General features: G+C 46.4%; 1 protein-coding gene across 2 annotated transcripts in view; it reads right to left on the bottom strand.

Moving 5' to 3' along the window:
* The window catches only part of CES5A (carboxylesterase 5A), a 288,255-nt gene that overhangs the window by 17,976 nt on the left and 248,431 nt on the right, over nt 1–21,848 (bottom strand). The window contains exons 1-6 of one of the 2 annotated variants that reach the window (XM_072750201.1): nt 11,420–11,660; nt 10,097–10,301; nt 8,072–8,210; nt 6,391–6,524; nt 3,261–3,414; nt 1,522–1,626 (exon numbers count right to left, since the gene is read on the bottom strand). In XM_072750201.1, the coding sequence (XP_072606302.1) occupies nt 1,522–1,626; nt 3,261–3,414; nt 6,391–6,524; nt 8,072–8,210; nt 10,097–10,301; nt 11,420–11,522 (840 nt within the window). In that variant the 5' untranslated portion in view covers nt 11,523–11,660. Of the gene's footprint in view, nt 1–1,521; nt 1,627–3,260; nt 3,415–6,390; nt 6,525–8,071; nt 8,211–10,096; nt 10,302–11,419; nt 11,661–21,848 lie in introns of those variants that run through there. The other variant, XM_072750200.1, reaches the window with a different exon arrangement.

The raw sequence follows: 21,848 nt of genomic DNA, 5'->3' as shown, positions 1-21,848 counted from the left end.
TCAAGCTTCCTGGTCATGGAGACACCAGTCCTAGGTTGTTGGCTCCAATAACACTGGGCCCCACTGAGCCCAGAAGCCCAACTCAGGAGCCCCAAGAGTGAGGAGCACCTTTGTAAGCATGACTTAACTGTCAGGTAAGGCATGGCTCTAGCTCAGTCTTAGCTTGTCAGCTCTGGTAAGCCCCAGCTTCACTGCAGGCTAGAATACTCCAAACATCTTTGCCTGTCTCCCACCAATTCCACTCATCCCCACCTCCTCTGAGATGTCCTTTCATGAACTCCTCCCTCTGATTTCCAGGCACCTCAAGGATTCCCACCTTCTTTTCCTAGCCTTTCCCTAAACACTGTCTTGCCTGGTCATTGAACTTTCCTTGGGAGCTTATCCCTTGAAGCTCTGGTCCTTAAGTGTCCGGGAGTCATGAATGCTCTGGGAATCCAATAAAAGCTACAAAGCATCTCCCTGTAAAAACTCACAAACCCACAGAATCCGCATACAACCGTAGGAACCCGAGGACCACGTCCCAGACTTTTCATGGACTCCAGGTTAAAAAGCCTTGTCATAAAAAGATGGTCTTCTCAAGTCAGTGTGGCCTGTCTCCATTTATAAACCCACAGGTCCTAACATAGCTGGGAAGACAAGGGATACTCAATATATGTGTACTAAATGAGTAAGTATGTGTGCAAACCAGAAGATGATATATGGTATTCTCCAAATCAATATTCTCGTTGTATTGCAGGTATCTTCACAATATTATAACTCTATGTCTCTGCTCTTGGTGTACACGGTTATTGTCTATAAGGTGTTTAGACACTTAAATGTCTCACTTAAATATACAGTCCCCAGGAGATGGCTCCACAGCCCTGTGCTAATATTCATTGACTGAATCAGCTCATTTGTTAACTCATTCATTCAGCAAACATTGACAGTCACCTACTAGACACTAGGCACTATGCTAGGACATGAAAGATCTAAAGACCTTGGTCTCCAGGTCCTCACTGTCTGGTAGAGCACTAAAACAAGATGACAGATGACAAAAGTCTGGGGTACATGCCTCACCGCCCCCTCACAGTCTCATGCCAGGTAACATGAATCGGTTACAGTGTTCTTTCCTATTGAACTGGAAACAGCCTCAGACTCTTTCTTAACATAGTATTCTAGGTGGAATGGAGTATGTACAGGAGATGAGCTGCATATGACACAGGGGACTGAGTTATATATCTCAGGTGAAGGATAGTGAATAAGAGGTAAGAATTATCACATACACACTCATGTACACACACACACACACATATTCACGCTCACCAGCATATTTCATTTAAGACCTACTTCTTATTGAACCAGGCCTTCCACAGAGCACTAAGATCCACCTTGGCCAGCACCAGATTTTTTGGCCTCAGGCAATGCAGCAGGGCCACAGAGTCTGACACATTGCAATGGCTCAGCACATGGTCTATCAACACCTGACCACATTCTCCCCTGGCCAAGTAGAGGAAGCTAGCAAGGTATTAACAATGTACCTACATCTTCATTCCTCTCATCATCGGGGGCCCGCAGGAAAGGGATGATGGCCACCCCACTCTCCATGATGGCTTTGTGGAATAAGCCACTGGCCATGGGGGACAGTATCTGGAAAGAGAACATAGGAGGCCAGGAAAAGTTATGCAGGGGACCCCACCCATCCACCACACACACCACCCATCCTTCCTTAAAGAAACCTTCCCAGGAAGTCTCCTTAAAAGCACTCTGCTTATTTAAAAAAAAAAAAAAAAAAAAAAAGCCCTGGTTTGGGGATTCAAGGACTAGCCATGAAGTTTTGGGCAAGTTATTTAATTTCCTGAGCCCCAGGCTCCTCAGGAACTTTGAGGTCAAGCATTCTAGTGTGTGAATGCTAGCTCCTTTACTTCCTAACTGGAGAACCTCAGGAAGGTTGCGCTCTATTTCTGAGCATCAATTTACTCCCTGTAAAACTGGAAAGAAAAAAGGAGCCCATGTCACAGAATTGTTGTGTAGAGCAGAAGTAACAAATATAGAAGGCTTTGTACAATGTCTGGTCAAATAGCACACACTCAGGCATTGGTGGCTGTTATCATACATGTAAAACTTGATACTATAATTCATCTTATTGAGTTATTTTGAAGATATTAAAATATCTTATATATTGTCAAGTGCTATACAGCAGAAGCTCTCTTAACCCACTTCTGTGATTAATGGATTAGCTGAGGCCCAGGAGATGCCAACCATTCAGAGCCAGTGGGCTGTTCTCTAACCCACTACGTGTTTCTATTCCCACCAGTTTCTGGCCATGAGTCAGGTGCGCTTGCTTTCAAACTTGTTTTGTTAGTTATACTTGCTATTGTGATGAGCTACTCAATGAAATATCATGGGAACCAATGAAGTATGCGTGTAAAAAGAAAAACAAAATTATGCTTGGGGAAAGAAACCTTTGATAAAAGCAAGTAGCTGAAAAATCCGGTTGTATTAGGACACCTGGGTGGCTCAGTGGTTGAGCGTCTGCCTTTGACTCAGGGCCTGATCCCAGGGTCCTAGGATCGAGTCCTGCATCAGGCTCCCCACAGAGCCTGCTTCTCCCTCTGCCTGTGTCTCTGCCTCTCTCTATGTCTCTCATGAATAAATAAATAAAATTGTTAAAAAGACAGCTGTATTAATTAATTTGGTGTGAACGAGGTAAGAATAAAATATGGGGGAAGGCAGCAGAGCATTCCATGAGTGCACCACATTCACAGACTACAATGCAGGCACCTTCAGTTCATGCTTGCTGTAAAGAAGCTAAAGCTGCTATTAGAGGACAATGAGTCGGGTAGGTGGTGTATGCCAGAGAGCCCACATTGGACCTCCAGTCAGCAGGTCAACCCTCAAACCACTGAGGGAGAAATGTACACTTCATGTTGGAAGCTGAAATAAAATGTTAGATGTTTTAGCTGAATTTTTCTATTAAATAAGTAATTATCAGTCCTGATAATTAGATAACAGGGCTTCTATCCTAAAAATATAAGAGAGTTTTTCTTCAAATTATTACTTACTATGTGATCTTGGGCAGTTTATTTAAACTCTTCCCCATGATGGCTTTCGTCCCCGAAATGAGACTGAGCCCCTAACTCACAATGTGAGGCTTGCGGGAGACATGTATACAAGTGTTTGTTCAACATGAAAACACCAATCAGCTGCAAGTGATTCATGGTCCTCGTTTTTGTGAGCTCCCCCACTGAGGTTGGTTCAAGCCCCCAAAGAGAAGAACTCACAAGGCCGGAAACACTTATGGCTCCTGCTGACTCGCCAAAGATGGTCACAGAGTGTGGGTCCCCCCCGAAGAACTCGATATTCTCCTGGACCCAGGTTAAGGCGGCCAACTGGTCCAGGAAGGCCCAGTTCCCCGGAGCGTGCTGGTCCCCTGTGCTGGGGCAAGAGGCAGGATGAGAATACTCAATGGACTTCTATCTGTTTCCCGAAGCTCGAGGAACTCGAGGTAGAGGCCATGCGTGGGTGTCAGGGCATCACCACTCCTGCTGGCGGTGAAGGGTAGAAGGTCAGAGGCACAGGGCATTGAGGAGAACTGGGCTTGTTTCTCATCCTCCTGGGATTTGTTTTTGTTTTTGTATGTGACAGTCTGATGAAAGTTACGTATCCCAGAAAAAGGCACAGTCTTGCACGTGCAATTTGAGGGTATTCATAGGCTGCCCTGAATCCATGGATTCCAGAGAGTCAGTCTGCACCAAGGAGCAAGGCCTCCTGGGTCTAGAGGTTCCAGTGAATGACTCCGTGAGTAACAATGCTAATAACAGTGCAGTGGCAGCATCGTGCATGACACTGTCCTAAGGACTTTAAGGTCGATGCTCCTGTGATCTTTCCAGCCTGTGAGGTAGGTGGTGCTGGTTTTTCTCCTTTACTCCTCTGGGTCCTCTCTGCACCCTTTTCTGCCCTCTCCCAAAAGGCTGACGCCTTTGAAGTGCATCACCCAGGCTTCCAGCTGTGGGCAGTCAGTGGGAGCCACTGGCCCGGGGCTTGGAGGGTGGGCTACTGAGAGACCGGGAAGTTTATTCCACTGCCCCAGGCACCCTCCCTGCTGGGAAGTGCCTTGGCAGTGGCTTTGTTTCCCCTCCAAGAAATCTATGAGCATGCCCTAAGGATACTGCCCAACACACGGTCCTGTCACAGACAGGAAACTGAGGCACAGAGAAGTTAAACCTCTTGCCCAAGAGCTAAAAAGTTTCGGGGCTGGAAGTCAAACCCAACCAGTCTGGTCCCAGAGTCCAAGCCCCTAACCATGCCTGCAAGTTGTGGCCCCTGCAGAATAGCATCTTTCCCAGGTAGGCAGACAATTAATGGGGAAAGCAAGACAAAATAAGTAAGAATCCAAGAAATATCTAGATCAAAACACCTATGTGGTGCACAGCATATGTGAGTAGCCCTGGGACCACATTCTACTCTGCTCCATCCACCCGCCCCACATGGCTCCTGAGGCTGCTTCCCTGCACCTGTCCACGATGCCTGCTTCTCTCCCAACTGCCTCATGTCTGCCCAGGAGCCATGGCCTGCCGATTCCACCTCCATCCCATTGTGGCTTTCACCTTGTTTCCTATTCCTCCATTTCTATTTATCCAGATTCACAATCTGATCACTTACGGTCTGGGTGACCTTGGGCAAGTCACTTAACTGGCTTCCCATCAATGTCTCATGTCTAAAACACGGCTGGTGCCTGCTTCACATGTGGTTGTGAAGACTGACTGTGCAGGCACACCGTAAGGCTGTGTAGGTGTTAGCGATCGCTCTGGTTATTCAACTACCACCCCGCTTTATCCCCGTGGCCGGCATCAAGACTGTGCAGTAGCCTCCTGACCAGACTCCTCCGCTGCAGCCAGGGCAGCCCCAGTCCATCCTCCAGCTGCTCTGGAGTGACCTTCCTGATACGCTGCCCTGAGAAGGGCACCTCTTGGTCCCTCAGCCTCCATGCATGACCTGGCATTCAGGGCCTTTCCACACCCATCTCCTGCCATATCCTCACCTTCCTGCCTACTAGAACCTGTATTTTATGAACAGTTTTTGGAAACCTTTCTAGCAGACAAATCTTATGCAGAGTCCCAATGAACTGAGCAGCTGAAAGTGTAATCTATCTCCTCTCCACCCTCCCTACCTCCACTGAGGCCCCAGAGCCCCAGCCCAGTGCCACAGGCCCAAAGCACAGCTTGCAAGTGTTGTCCCAGGCCTGCCCACATGTAGATTCATTTCCTTCCAATGTCCTAGCTTTTGCTCTGGTGGCGCCTTTGCCAAGTATACTCTTCTCCAACCTCTCCTCTCAACCCCAACCTCGTTTTGGAGGTGCAATTAGAATGCCGCCATTCTCATGAAGCCTCCCTGATTGCTTACAGCTCCCTTCTCTGTGTGTACAGCCCCACTGCCTTGCACCCTCAGAGCATTAATCACATCCTTCCCAGTAGCATGGACACTTGTGTGCCTGTATTATCTCCCCCATAACACTGCTCCTCTTGGCTCACACTGCCCCCGGGCCAGGGCTCAGGGTCTGCTATGTTCTAAGTAGGACAATAGAAGTTGTCAAGCTCTGCTCTGAGAGCTCTGGGAAGTTGCCTCCCCCACCCCCCTCCACCCCCGCTGTGTTTCCACTTTTCAACTGCAAGATGGGAATAACAACAATACATTTCTTATAGGATTACTCTGGGGGCGGGTTGAAATAACATATGGCAAGTGCACAGCACCATGCCTGGCTCCTAGTGAGTGCCTGTTCCATGTTGGATATTACCACAGAGAGGGAAGCCAGCACAATGGAGTGATTACTCTCAGGTGAGCATCCAAGAAGCCTTGACATGGGGCCCTATAACTGCTCACCCATCCTGCTTCCTCAAATTCCAGGGCACACCTCGGGGCTACATTTCTCCACCTCCCTGATGGTTGGGTGTGGCCATGTGGCTGAGCTCTGCCAATGACATATGAATAAGAATGTTGAACACCACCTTCAGACTGACCCAGAAAGACCTCCCTTTCATGATCTCTGTAGTTTGTCCATCTGCTGGCCAAATGCAGAGGGTTAGGTCCCTTAAGAAGGGTAGAGCCACAAGATGGAAAGAGCCCGGGTCCCTAATTGACCATGGAGAAAGATCTCTGTAAGTCAGCATCACTCAACTAGACCTTATTTGAGGGAGAAAGGGATTTTTGTTTTAAGCCACCAATGTGGCTTAGACCTAAGACTTAGGTATTTATCTGTTACAGCTGCAAAAATTACCTAACTCATTTGGGTCATATTTGTTCAATGTCACTGAAGGCTCATTCCTGCTTAGGTGGCTAGGCACTGAATCCCCTATGGCTGTTGCACAGCTGTGCCTTGAGGACTCAGAGTGTCAATCACTTGGGGATACTCACTTGAAGAAACCAAATATTCCTAGCCGGTACTGGGTTGTCACAATCAGCACATCCTCATAGGCAGCCAGGGCGGACCCATCGAAGATGGAGGCTGAGCCAGTCTCAAAGGCACCTCCAGGGAACCACACCATGACCTGCAGAGGGGAAAGGAACTTTCCAGTCAATGTGCCAGCCATTCACATCCCCTCCCCATGCATTTTGAGACCTTCTTTCTTGAGGGAAATATAAGTGTCTCACTTTCTTTACTAAGTAGTATCAGAGGTTTTGTCTTTTGAAGAAAGCCCAGGAATAGGCATATGGGCTCTGGCATCTGAGTGTCTGGGTTTGATTCCCAGCTCTGCCACTGGTGAGCTGTGTTGGGTAGATTACTTAACCTCTCTGAGGTTCGTTTTTCTCATCTGTAAGATGTGAAGAATGAAGGTATCATACTTATGGGTTAGCATGAGATTTAAAGAAGATCCCACATCTAAAGTTCTTAGAACAATTTCGAGTGTTCAGAAAGTATTAACTAAATATCACTGAACTTGTGACCCACAGGAAGCTGGAAATCATTGTAAGCCATGTAGGAGAGCACTTTGGCTGTTTTAACTTAACTCTTTCCCCTACCTACAGAGAGAAGAGAAGTGAGGAGAGATAAAAGGGAAGAGAACTGTGAAAACTTTACTATATTGATTAAAGAAATTGGGACTGGGGAACATAAAATACTCACATGGTACTATCAGGATTGATATACTTATTTAAAAATTCTTTCCATTCTCTCTTTTTTTAAAGATTTGTTTATTTTAGTGAGACAGAGTGTGTGGGGGTGGGGAGGGGCAGAGTGAGAGAGAGTCTTAAGTCTGAGCATGGAGCCCAATTTCACAGCCCTGAGATCATGACCTGAGCAGAAACCAGGAGTCTGATGCTTAACCCACTGTGCCACCCAAGGGCCCTTCTCTTTTTTTTTTTTAAGGCCATATTAGGGACTACAACACTTGGGGCAGGAAAAGAGGATAAAGACACTGAGAAAAAAGAAGGACCAGACAAAGCACCGGACCTGCCACTTACTGTTGTGTACAATGTGAATGAGTCATGTAATCCCTGTGCCTCATCTTCTTAATCTGTACTTTGGGTCCAATAATCTTTACCCACCTGTGCCTGGCACATAGTCAGTGCTCAGTATATATTGCTACCATCCAACAGTTTCCCATTGCAGTGGCACATGGGAAAGAGGATAACGGGAGGGTGTAGTTAAAAATTAGCACCTTTCCCATTCACTTATACAGAGATATTTTACATTCTTAAATGAAATACTGAATATTATTACGTGTCCTCATTGCCAACAGAAAAAATGGAGGATGAAATTATCCTCTTTAGAAGAGGATTTCCCCAACAAACAAGCAAACAGAAAATCAGGGTCCTTTTAAGCAGTGTCTTTCTACAGGTTTACAGACCATTAAATAGTCAACAGAAGGGGAAAACAAAACAAAATAAAAATCAAAGGTCAAGTCACTGCCAACAAAAAAGCAATCAGGAAGGAAGATAAAGAGAATCTGTCATTAGCTAACTTTTTTGAAGAGTTATTGATGCGTCCCTTTTACCCAACAGGGTGTAGGTTTGATTCTAGACAAGCAGCTACTCTGCCTGGGTCCCAGGCCAACAACCTGCAAGCTGGAGTTCCTGGCATGGCAGGCAGCCTTACGGGGAGCTTGGAGCCGGTGTTGGCGTGGGCTGGTGCGTAGATGTTAAGGTACAGGCAGTCTTCGGACACTTCCAAATTGGGGTAATGCACCTTGAGAAAGTGTTGATCTGAGAGCAGCCACACTGAGTTCTGGAAGCACCTTGGAGGAAGGAAAAAGAGATTTTCAGAGTTGCTGTCAGCAAAGTTGCCTGGGAGGGGCTGGGTCTTGTGATTGCAGGGAGGCCTGGTGGTCTCCTGTGTCTGAGCAGAGGAGTCATATGGGAGCTATTGGTACAAAGTCTAATCATCTCCCCAGTCCCTGCCATATGGCACAAAGAAACAAACTATAATCCTTTTGGATCTGGTTTTTGGGTAGGAAAGTACGTTGTGCAGAATAATTGCACCATTAACTTCCAGCACCCACTCATGCCTACAGCCACTACCCCAATCCAGACATACACATAAAGATTTAACATGGCTCAGCAATTCCCCAAACTAGGGCACTCAAGACTCTGGGCTGCATATCAAGAGCTTTGCTCTAGCAGCTCTCTTTTCTGCCCCCCCACAAGGACATTCCTGGGCCTTTCCACGAGGAGCCAGTGGAGGTAGATGTGCAGGGAGATTCCTGTATCCAAGGCTTTGCTCAAGCTTGTCCCTATGCCCAGACTGCTGTCTCCTCATATCTGTTTGCTCATGTTCTTCCCTTTCTTTCAGATCTACTCCAGGTCCCACCTCTTCCAAGAAGCCTCCTGAGATTTCTCCAGTTAGACTGCAGCTCTTTAGAAACACCTACATATTTTGTGTTCTTTCCTAGAAGTTCTCCTAGGCTTGTACATGAGTTACCATCTTCCCCAACTCAAATGTGAGCAACTAAAAGCTGTTGTAGTCACCTCAGTACCTCAGAGCCCCTAGCACTGAGCCTGTGACACAAAATTAAGATTGAGACTAACATATGTGATTCCTAACATACTAAGTGCTCAATTACTGTTATTTTTTTTTAATAGAAGAGTTTACAGCTTACACAGTGGGAAACCATCACTGCAAATCTACCCCCTGACAAGTGCTTATACCTTTTTGCCCCTTTGTATGTAGTTTATGAGCAATCAAGCCCTCACTGCTTTCAGCAAAGCCCCCAAGGTTAGACTAGGTGGTTCCTTCTCAACAAGGTTGCCCTTGTCACTCTGTATCTTAATTTTTGTTATTATGTATGCCCCTGCAACCCCCACCAGCCTATAGGTTCCTTCAGGGCAGCTGTGACCAGCCCATTATGTGTCCCCCAAGGCCTCACAGAGAGGCAGTGACTGAGTTGGTTCTCGATGGAAACTAGTTGAATGAATGCATGAAGGAAGGAACAGAGGAGTTTCAGCCTAGTGTTCTTGCTCCCTGGGCCACAGGGGGTCTGCTTCTCTGGCTTAGGGAGCTTCCTGGCACCAGGGTACTCCTTCTGCCTGGGACTCCAAAGCTAAGAACCAAGAACCAGTGTGGCCCAACCTGAGGACTTCACAGAATCTGAGCATCAGAAGATTCTTGGGGATTTTCAAGTCTCACCTCCCAACCTATGTTCAAGTCCTCAACATGATTCATCCACCTCAGCTTAGAAATTTGCAGTGACTGGGAGCCCCTGACCCAGGACACATGGCGGGGGGGGGGGGGGGGGGGGGCGGGGGGAGGGTGACACGGAAACACCTAGACAAAGATGCAGTCAGTCCATCTAACAGTTGTTCCCAAATCTGATGGGCCCTCAAATCCCTAGTCACCTTTCAGTGAACCCAGTTTCCTGGGCCCAGCTCTGGAGATTCTGACTCAGGAAGTCCAAGAAGGGAGCCCAAGGAATGTGCATGCTCTGAACACCACCATGGGGATCCCACCTGTCAGCCAGCTGGGGAGCCATGCTATTACAAAAGCCTCGTCTACTTCCGCAGTCCTCTTCTTCCTCCTCCTTGGGGCCCCCACCTTGCCCAGGGAGCTGCATGACTTTGATTCCCCCTCAGTGCTCTGCCCCCACGCCCAGGTCACATTGCACCATGGGACCGAACCTGCTCTTACAATTTAGGATAGGACGTGGCATCTCGTGAGTCATTCCAGAGCAATGCAGGCTTGGGTCTCTTAAATCGCAGGGGTCCTAGAGGGGGCGCAGCAAAGGGGATCCCGAGGAACACGTTCACAGGCATGGTGCTTCCCAGCACAGTGGCTTGCTTGCCCCGGACCCATCCCAGCCTGGTGCTCCTCACCGGTGCATCAGCAGCTGGCCCTGAGGGAACACATAGGGAGGAATCAGGGGCTGGCTAGGTAGAGAATTAGAATGAGCCCAACTAGGGGCTCCCCTCAGTGGGGGCACTCTTTCTTGGCCCAGAGGCTGGGCAATAGGAAGTATCTAGACTACCTGTCAAGGAACCCTTGCCCACTGCTTCCTTTAAGATTGCCTTAGAAGCCACTCGCATCAGAGCACCGACTTAGTTTCTCCTAGGAGCATAGCATCAAGGCACAAAATCTTCCGTGGTCATCTTGGGGAACAAGTAACCCCCCCCCCCAACTCTGCAGCATGGATTTCCTTTACTCTAGAACTGATCGATGCCAGGCTCTGCAGATCCTAGGACCCCAGAGTCATCTGGCCTGGAGTCATTTTCACACCTACCAGCACATTTGCTGGCATGTCTGTGCATACCCTATACGACTATTAGCTTTTTAATTTTTCTTACAACAAAATTTAAATAAACTTTAAAAATCTTATCTAGAGGAATCCTTAGCAATAACATCTATGGAATTGTGCTTTTGAGGAGTTAGGTATATCTTTTTAAATACACATGAAAATATACATCAATGAAAATAAAAAGTTCTCACGTAGATCCCACCCGACATCAGCTCATCCACCTCTAGGGCTATGAGAATGACATTTTGGGAAACCGAGAGTGCAAACTTCTCATTTTCAACATAGAATATAGAGTGTCGAGAAGGTCACTGCCCAGCTATTTACTTAGTAGGACTCAGCTGTCTTGGTGCTACCTGCTGTAATATCATTTTACTAGTGTAAGTCCTGTGCAGGAAGGCAGTAGTACAAAGCATGGGCTCCGTCCTATGCCCCTCCCCAGGGCTTGGGACAGAGGGCTCTCCAGGCTCTGACAAGGTGTGAGCAACCCACAGACAGAAGTGGGGTCTTCTGTGCTCTACCCACACCCACAAAGGAGACTCTGGAGGGTTGGCTTTCCGTAACACCAGGATATTGGTCAGGTGCCCTGAGGTTACTATGTGGCCTTTCACGAGCCTTCAGACCTCTGAGAAATATGTTTGCACTAATGGAAAATCCTTCAAGGTAAGGAAATCCCCCTACCCCATCTTCTGAGGGCCCTCCTCTCCCACTGGGTGTCTCACCCTCGGTGGCTGCTGCAAGGACCCAAACAGCCCAGATCAGAGTCTGGCCCAGATGCCCCCACTCCCCGCTCATCCGACTGGCCTGCCTGAACTCCCTGAACATCCACGGCCGCAGCTGGCCTCAGAGAGCTTCGGTCAGGGGCAAGAAAGGGCTTCCTGTTAGCAGACAAATGGTGAGCAGGCAGGCACAGGACACAGGGCTGGTGAAGAAAGGCATCGGACCAAGATTTTTGGAGGAATTGGCCAAGCAAGACTTTCCGGTTCTGATTTACATAAGGAGAAGCTGATGATTAACTTGTGGGCTGGGGAAGGATAACGTGGTAGGCTCTGGGCGTGCGGGCTGGAACGAATAGAAGGGACATTTGGGATCAGGTAAGTCAAAGACCTAAACTCCAATGCCTGGAGGGGCCAGGAAGGCAGCAAAGAAGCAGTGGATGAAGCTGGTTGGGAGAGCTCAACAGGCTGTGGTGGAGACTGTGGAACACAGGACAGCACACGCCCTGTTTTTAAGGGGCAATGACTTCTCAACTCCAGTACACATTTGCCTTGTGACAATGTAGATACACCAAACAAGAAGTCAGTGATATCTCTCCATTTTTATATGTGGCTTCAATTTTTAAAAATCATGATATGAGCCCAATGCACTATTTCCACTGGCTTCAGTTGTTTGCAGTTCTGATCTAGACCTAGCCCCCTCGTGTAAATATTAAGAGACAAGTCCAAAGAGGTGAAGTAACTATACACAGTTCTGTTGGAGCCTGTCCTTAGCACTCTGGTGGATCATAGAAGATCCACCACAGGACCCAGGAGCATCACCATCCTGCTTCCAGCAGGGTCCACATCGCCCTCGGGGTAAAGGGTGAGGCTTTCCAAGTGCTTGGGGCCAGGTGGGTAGAATCAGAATTATCTGGGATACTTGAAATTGTGTCCTTCAGGTCTGTCTCCCTGGAGACATGGGGGCAGGACTTGAGCAACATCAATGGTGGGCTTGCAAAGCATCAATCTAATGCACAGGTTTCCCAAAGTAGTCACCACCTGAGAGAGGCAGGGTTGTCATGAGTAGGTATTATGTGCCTGCTGGATACAGAAGTCTGCACAACAGGTAGGGAAAGGCTTCCTAAAGGTCAGAGCAAGGGGATGCTGGATGTATTTTGCTAAAAGCAGGTGCTCTGTAAATCTCTGGATTAGAAGTCTTCCAGTAAATATCCTTCTCCCCAACTCCAGGGCCCTTTCTGATGTGTACCAACAGTGCCAGGAATTATGGAAATAGGACTTGGGTGGAGTCCTTCCTGCAGGTTTGATTCTTAATTCAGCAAAAATCACTTCTGGTTCAAATGGAGCCTTGAAAACACCTTGAACTGCCCCCTGAAACCTAGTGAGCAGCTGTGGACAGCAGTCCCTAGGTATGACGATGAGGAGTAAGGGAGAAAGTGATTGCCTGTATCAGAAGTCTAGATGTTCAGACTGCCCACCTTTGAGGTGACCACGAATCCCAGGAGATGAATGGGGGATGGGGTGGGAATTTCTAAAATGTTTGCAGCATGCCCTGCAGACTTTCCTGGTATAGGTTAAATACTGAGCATACCAAAATCCCAATGCATGTGAATAGACATGTTGGGGTGCTGCTAGGTTCAAGTAGTTACTGCTTTTTCAACATCAAAGCCCTTAAAACAAAGGGCTATCAAAACAAAGGCAACTTGTTTTCCTGCCTTTCCCAGCAGGCCATTCCTGGCATGGCTGCCCTAAGCAGCTGCATGCTCTTACCCATGGCCTTGAGACCATGGATCTATCGAGATAGATCCAGGTTCTATCTCGATTCTTCCTCAGAATCAAGGGTGTCCCTGAACAAATCCTTTCTTTCCTCTGGGCCTCTGTTCCCATCTTCTGATAATACCTGTGCAGACATTTTAAGATTGTAAATTCCAGAGACCCAAGCATGAATGAAGTTTCCAGAACTGCTGATAGGGCCAGAAGAACTCAGAGCAGGGTGGAGAGTCAGACAAGTTTCCGAGAAGAGAGAGAAGGTTGCTGGCAGGGCAAGTAAGTGGCCCTGAAGGCACAAGCTTTGCCAGCTCAAAATGGCATCATCATGGGCCCTGCCAACCAATGTCTGCAATATCTATTTTGTCTACAACCTTGAGACCTAGACTGTCTCTCCACTCTGGCCCTCCTTAGTGGCCACCAGAAAGTTTCTCCCTGCCCTATAACTCTATCAGAAACAATACAAATTCTGTACACCATTAACTCATTCAACATTGTTTAACATGCCTTCACATGTACTCTTCTTGTTTATTCCCCTCCCCCATACGTGCCAATGTTTTCTTCAGCTTCTTTTAAGGCCCAATTCAACAGCCACCTCTTCCAACAACCTTTCCTAGATTCTCCTGAACTCCTTAGAACTTGGCTTTTCTGGTCCCCCCTTGCTTCCTAATTAGCTGTGAATATGATTGCCTTCCTCCTCGACCCTAAAGGTTTTTTCCATTTATGTATCTACCACAGTTTCTTCCATGGGTCCTGCTGTTTCCCTAAACCCAGCCATTGACCTTGTAGCTTCACTGTTTGGTGGTGAAGCTACATTCCCACTACTACTCTGATTATCAACTTACTCGAAATTTTTCTTTAAATTGACCTTTAAAAGACACTGTCCATGATCAAGAAATTTTTATATATCAAATGCAATGGAGGTAGTGTTTTGAAAAGAGTAAACCTCTTGTCTATATTGCAAAAAACCTCCCCCCACCTCTAGCAACCATTAGAGTAAAGCTGTAGGGTATGGTATAGAGGACCCCAAAATAGGACAGAGTGGAGAATCTGCCCTCTCCTGCACCATGGATCTTGGAAAGGAGAAGGGAACAGCAGTAGAGAATCGGGGAGTGATACAAGGTGAACTGAATCCCCCTCTTAGACTGAAGTCCCAAAGTGGGAGGTGTGCTAGACAGAGGAGCTGAAGGCAGCCGTGGTTCTCCAGGAGGAGACTGCCACAGGGGTCCCCCAAATCCCTAAACCAGCCTGTGGCAGTCACAACCATGTGGAAGGGGGTTGGGCAAGAGAGATCTCAGGTGATGCTCCTGCTTAGCCTGAATCAGCTATTCCTTGGTAAGGCCACAAACATGGCCTTGAAGGGAATTCAGAAGTAATTGGGACTATGGTTGGGAGCTGAATAGGAAGGAGGTCAGGGGACCCACAGAGGTGCTTCCTGGGCTTGAGGACAAAGTGGAACCACAACTTGACCTGGGTGAAGCATGGTGCTGACTGCTGGACAGAGCCGAAGTGGGGGCACTGAGTCCCCAAGGAAAGATCCATGGGCTTTGACCAAGGCAACAGGATAGACCATGAGCTCATCATGTTAGAATTCATCATCCTCCCAGGAACCCAGTGCACAGGGAAGTTGCTGCAGACAGCCCAACAATGCTAGGAACTTTGCAAGTGAGTCTAGGTTCCCACTACCCTTCTACTGATATGGTCATAGAAGCTTCCTCCAATTCATGCACCCAGACATCATCTTGGAGAGGATGGGAAGTAAATCTGAGAGGCTGTGCATTTATTTGAAAAAGCTTATGTTACTTAAAGAGACTTTAAATTATTGAGTAGGGCTGGGTTTACCAGAGGAGCTCCATGTAAATATCATCCATTAACCATGGCAGTGGAGTAGGGTGGGGGAAATGTTCTCTCCTGGTTAAAAAGAAAAATTAGTAAGTGTTATAGATACATATAAGAAACACACTATGGCCAGACTGGGTCTACAAACTGAGCCCTGAAAGAGAACTGTGGAGGGTGTGACTTCTAAGTGCTTATCTGGTATTTGCTCTTCAAGGTGCCACTTCTGCTTATCTCAGGTGTCCCCTAATGGACAGACGCCCAACTCTGGGAAACTGACATGGCAGGCAATAATGATACTAGCTTTCATTCACTGACTGCTTTGTAGGTATCACAGCCTGGACTGAACGTTTTGCAGCCATTACCTTATTTAATGCCATTATTCTTAGTTTGCAGAGGAGGACACTCTGCAAGGTAGGATGAATCGTCAGATACCACAGGGTTGAGGAGCCAGCACATCTGGGACTTGAGCCCAGACTTCTGCCTCCAAGCTGCAGTCTTTGTCATTTTGGGAGAAGGAGCGGGAATGAGGAGCAACAGGAAGGTCAGGGAGCATGGGCTGACTTCTGCAGTTTTTGGGCCATTAAAGATCATCTAATCTTCTAGGAAGCCGAGGAACCACCTGACATCACCTCCTTGGACCTTGCTGTTCCCATCAGTAGTGCAGACCAGTGGCCTGGAGGGCCCCCAAGATACAGATGAGGTCTCTGTGATGAGCTCTCTCTGTTCTCTGAGACTGCTCTGCTGAAACCCTGAGGGAGAAATCAGAATGAGAGAGGACCTCAATCTGAGGCTTGGCTTTGGCTTAGGACATAGGCTTATCTACCCTGCTGCCAGTGGCCTCAGGGTGGAGACTGGCCTGCAGGTGGACAGAACAAAGGGAGGATGCTCTGGGGATGGGCTCAGGTAACTGGGAAATGTCCCTCTACCTCAACAGGGGTCCAGAGCTGGGCACCCTAGAGCTTCCTTCCAATGACCTTTCTTCAAACCCACCTCACTCTGATGTTCAACTCAAACACTTCAACAGGATGTTTAGATCTTTTCCCATCCTGCTCCATCCTGCCTTGCCAGATGAATGCCTCACTGAACTCCGTTGGTGCACCCACATCACTGCACCCCCATCACTGTGCTCCCATCACTGAAACCCCATCCTTCTAGCCCCATTGCTGCACACCTATAACTGAGCTCCCGTCACTGCACCCCATCCCTAAAGCCCCTTACTGAACTCCTGTCATTATATCCCATCCCTCTAGCCACATCACTACACCCTCATCACTGTGTTCCCATCACATTTTCCTTTCCTGGAATGTTTTGCCTTGACTTCTTCACCTGGTAAAACTCTACAGGTCTTTCAAGAAGAAAGACCTGTACAGAAATACCATCTCCTTCATGCAGACCTACTTATTCTCAGGTGCTAGAATCATTTTCTCCTTTCCTCCTAGGCACTTTGTTGATGTTTCTATTATACTATTTACAATGTTCCATCCCAGTTGGATGGCTGGTTTAGTCACAAATGATGATGATGGTAATGACCATGTTGACATTGCTTGTCTCCTGGTCACAGAATCTCAGCCCATTTCTGCTTTACATCACAGCGGCAGTGGACAGTTCTGTGCAGGCTCAGCCTCACCTTGCACTGACTGCACACCACCTGAAGCATGGGTAGGCCACATGACTTTCTGTTGTCTGCCCCAGGGCCTTCTCCCCAACACAATTATCCCCTGAGACTTTGTTTAAGCAAGATTGAATTAGAGTAACACAGGAGTAATCCTCAAGAAAGGAAGCATGAGACCTGGGAGATACACGCTCCAGCTTCTGGAGGCATTCTATGTGCTGCTCAGGAGGCAGAAGGTTCTAGAAAAATTGTCGCTTACAGCAGCAGTCTCAGTAATACCACCTATCTTGTCTTTTCTCCCTCCTCTCCCTGCCCCAAGCCCTGCTCCCAGGGAAACAATCTAAATGAGTAAGCACCAGAAGGAGACCTAGAAAGTAGACTGCTAGCAGGATTCCATAACTGGATCACTCACTATTCAGACAGGATCACGTGGCAAAGATTCTCAGGGGTGGGCTGGGATGTGGTCCAGCTAGAGGGGCACCAGTGAAATATGCCTTAACCCCAGCCTCTCTAAGGTATAGATAGTAACTATAAGGGCAATGGTGTTGGCTGGATTTCATTAACTGCCTTGGAAACCTTGAAAAAAAAAATGACAATCAGCTATCAACACAGAGTGAAAATTAGAAGGCTTCCTGGCAGCTTTTAAAGATAACTTTATCTCCTTGAACCACAGTGAGATGAGACCCAGGATTTAACAATAAGAGTCAGAGAGCTCCAGAGGAGGTTGAATGTGTAGTCGTGGAAGAGTTCTTTATGCTAAAGTCAGCCCCTAGGAAAGATGATTAGGACCCAGAGACATGGGATGGAGACATTTGGATGGATGCATTGAGAACCATGGACACTCAGATTCTCCTAAACTCTCCAAACTAGCAGGGGCTGCCTTCTTCTACCTACTAGAGGAGAGCAGACTTGATTTGGGATGTGTATCTCTCACGAAAATGGTTTTCTTCATCGAGGTCACCCTATTTCATACAATGCCCCTGGTCAGTCATGAGAGCCAGGTTTCAGCATAGCTGGAGCAAGGAAATATAGTTCCTTCTCCAAGAGGAAATGGCTTTCTCACTGAATTAATTGAATAACATGGCCAATATGTCCTGGCAGCAACTGAGAAAAACGTGTGGGAGTGAATCCTGAGGGCAGTGGACCTGAGGGGTGGGGCAGAAGATAAGATTGGGTAGGAGAGAATTTATTAACACAAGAGTACATTCCCATGATTCAGGATTTATTGTCCTGAAAGAAAGCCTTGAGCTGTCCTAATATGCTGCAGGGATGGTTCCCTGAAGCTTGAACACAATGACAACTTACAGTAAATGAGATGGAGATACTAGAATTGCCATGGCCGAGTACCGATAAAGGGATCCGAAGGTTCAGGAAGTGGGTCTATTAGAGTGACTTTATTTCCTAGAATGAGGGAACTCACAACCTAGTGATGTTTACTAGGAGCACCCATGGGCTTTCTTTACTAGAGTAGTGAGGAATGCACCAGTGTAGAGGATACCTGCATCTTTGAGAAGCCCAATGGTGACAATTCTTGGTAAGTTGGGGTTGACAGTAGGCAATGCTACCATGAAAATGGGCTTTGTTCAGATTCAGTCAATGTGAATGAATCTGGACTAGCAGAAGCCAGGTAGTGTTCCTTAAGAACCAGAGATAAGGTGGGAATAACTCCCTCGTTGGGCAGCAAAGACAGAGTGGCAATCAGGGCACCTTGTCCCACTGAAATCTAGGACAGTGACTAACAGACCATGCTATTCCTAGAAGTAAGATAGGTAGGCAGCCAACTTGAATATTGCTTCACTTGTAAAACCAGAAAAAGTCAAGAACTGGTGAGCAGAAGTTTCATGTCAGCCAAAACAATGAAAAATCACAATGACTTACCAGATGTTTCCAGATCTAAACCACTTCTCAAACTTATTGAGCCCATTGATTAGAGGATACTGGGTCCTCTTAAAGAAGAACTATGTAATGCCACTACAAATATATGTATATTTGCATATATGTGTGTGTATATATATATATATAATATATATAATATATATATAATAATCATTCCCTCAATCCTTCCCTAAAGGACTTTGTAGCTAGGACCTGCCTAATCATGGGAAATTCCAGATGCATGCTCATTTGGTGCCCATTGTTTAGCATTTCTTCTCAACAAGGACCCAGTAACACTCTAGGAGATGCTTCTCAAAGGGCATGTAATTCTCCATTTTCTGCTGCAGTTAGCAAGGACTTACTCCAGAATTCCAGGGATCTATATCATGATTCTCCCACTGGAGTTTGCCATAAACTCCACACTGCATCTTTTCCCATCTCTGACATCTCCAATATCATAGGGCCCGCCAGATCCTATCACTCAGACAGCAGGGATGAGTGCTCCACAGTGCCACTTCCTCTCCAGACCCCACTCAGACCTGGCAGCCTTTCATGTCACCTGGTACTTAGGCCAGCTGAATATCATGTACAAATATCCTTAACAACTAGACAGTGATTGAGGGGTCACATTTAAAAAGTCACGATACATAACACTCGGGAAAAGAATATGACATTGAATGGAGGTTTTATCCCTTCTATAGCCTGCAAGTAGCAGGGTTGATAGAATGAAAGAATGGAAATTTAAAGCAGTAAATTAAATAACTAACAAGTAAACCACATTTGTCAGATGGACTAATGTGGCTTTAATACATTTAAATAATCAACCAGTAGGTCCTGTTGTCCCATATACCAGACTGGGGACTCATGCTCAAATGCCCAACAGTGACAGGGAATAGCCATTGTCCTGGCTTTCACCAAGAATCAATGTGCTATGCTGCTGAGAAAATCAAGCCCCTTCATGCCTGAGAAAGGTGTCATCTACTAGAACTTGCAATGGGACATCCCACTAGGATGGGCAAGTTACTTCACACTCCTGGGTGAGGGGCAACTACTCCATCTCCTCTGGGATCCTATTCTCCTGATGCAAATCAGACCTGTTGAAAGCACTAGGCCTGTAGCAGAACACACACCATTGAGAGGGGAGGGAGTCCTGATCTGGCCTATTCTGCCCCGAGTCCATCTCCTCAAGCCTGACAGTGCTGCCCCCACTAGCCAACATGTATGGTACGCGCATCCAGGTAAAGTGAGCAAGTTCTGTTTTCCACTGGTATGATCATTTGGCCACCATCTTTGTTTTCTCCATTGGTCTAAAAGACATTATAACATACATAAATGTCCCTACTAAATTCACCCAACAAACCCTAAATGATAGCCAGCCAAACATTTCCTTACCCAACACTGAAGTGTCTCTCATAAGAAAAATTGCCTTGCGGTATCTGGATGGATCAGTCAGTTGAGCACCTGACTCTTGATTTCGGCTCAGGTTGTGACCTTAGGGTCGAGAGATCAAGCCCTGCCTCAGGCTCTGTGCTCAGTGGGGAATCTGCTTGAGTTTCTCTCTCCCTCTCCCTCTGCCTCTTCCCCAACTCATGTGCACACATTCTTTCTAAAAATATATAAATAAATAAATCTTTAAAAAAAAGAAAAAGAAAAGCTATCCTGTAAGATAGGATGGCCTTGGATATTATTACTGCCTCCCAAGGAGACACCTGTGCTATTATCCAAATAAAATGTTATCCGTTCATACCTGATGAGTCTGCTAATGTATCATCTTTATTAAATTATGTGAGGACACAAGTGAATGCGCTGAGCGATCAACCTCCAGTCTAGAGGACTTAATAAATCAGTGGTTTGGCTGGATCATGGGCTGTTAGAGGAAAAAATTGATATTTATGTTGGAAATTATCTTGATCTGTGTTTTCTCTTGCATGTACTTCTATTGCTGCTGTAGTATCTGCCTCCAGTGCAGCCAGAGAGCCACCAAACGAATAGCTTCCATGCTAGTGGAACCCCTTGATGACCACCTAGGGCACACCGAGGAAGAGGTTTGTGTGTAAGAGTGTGAGAGCCTGTCACAAGGGGTGGAACATTAGTGGAGGTCATTGAGAAGAAGTGACCACCAGTTGACCCAGGAACTGGACCTGGACAAACAAGAGGCTCCTCGCTTTCTCCCCCGACTTTGAAATGTACATTCTCCCCACCAGTCCCACAGTGGGAGCCATTTTAAAGGATGGAGCCCAGAGGGAATGAGGTGTTGTGGAGACCATCCGGATGGCATATACAAATAAATTTGCAAGATTCTGGTGAAGAGTTGCTGAGACCTACTCATTTTGTGGCTGCCCAACACAAGCCTTACAAGTAAGTAAGTTCCCTTGTTTACTAAACCTGCCACCCACCAATCTGGAGTAGCCTGCCTCTTTCTTCGGTCTTCCCTTGCCTTCTGAGTACAGGAGGCAGCTTGTAACCCAACACCAACTAGACCTAACAGACATGCACAGCATGCTGCGTCCAATAACAGCAAAAGATACGTTCTTCTCCAGTGCACAAGGGATATTCTCCAAGGCATACCATATGTTGGACCACAAAACAAGTCTCAATAGATTTTTAAAAGCTTGAAATCATATAAAGCATCTCTCCTATCCCAGTGGAATGAAAGCAGAAATCAATGGCAATAGAAAATTCAGAAAATCCACAAATATGTAAAATTTAAACAAGACGCTTAGACAACCAACAAGTCAAAGAAGAAATCATGAAGGAATTAAAAAATACTTTGAGATGTTCTATGAAAGTATACACTCTTGACTTAAAAAAAATTACTCTGAGATGAATGAAATCAAGATACAACATAGCACAACTGATTTGGTGCTATGAGAACAGTGCTATAAATGCCTGCATTAAAAAAGAAGAAAGATCTCAAATAAATAATCTAAACTTCCACTTTAAGGGACTCAATAAAGAAGAGCAGACTCATTCTAAAGTAAGTGGAAGCGAGGAAGCAAGAAATGTCAGAATGTAGATAAAGCAGAGAATAGAAAAACAAGAGAATCAATGAAAACAAAAGCTGGTTCTTGAAAAGATTAACAAAAATGAAAACAAAACTAAACTTTTTTCCAGATTGAACAAAACGAAAAGAGAAAGGTTCAAAATACTAAGGTCAGTAATTAAAGTGGAAACATTACTTTCAACCTTATGGTATGTTTTTCAGGCTAAAATGACATGATAAATCAAATATAATTCAAATGTACCATAGGGCTCTAAGATACACGGAAGTAAAATCTATGACATGGGAGGAGCGGGTAAAGGGGATTCTATCATATTTAGTTCCCTACACTACAAAGCCAA

Source organism: Vulpes vulpes, chromosome 2, assembly GCF_048418805.1.
Source record: "Vulpes vulpes isolate BD-2025 chromosome 2, VulVul3, whole genome shotgun sequence".
Taxonomy (NCBI): Eukaryota; Metazoa; Chordata; class Mammalia; order Carnivora; family Canidae; genus Vulpes; species Vulpes vulpes.
Note: the sequence above shows the minus strand (reverse complement) of the source record. Positions and strands in the feature narration are given on the sequence as shown.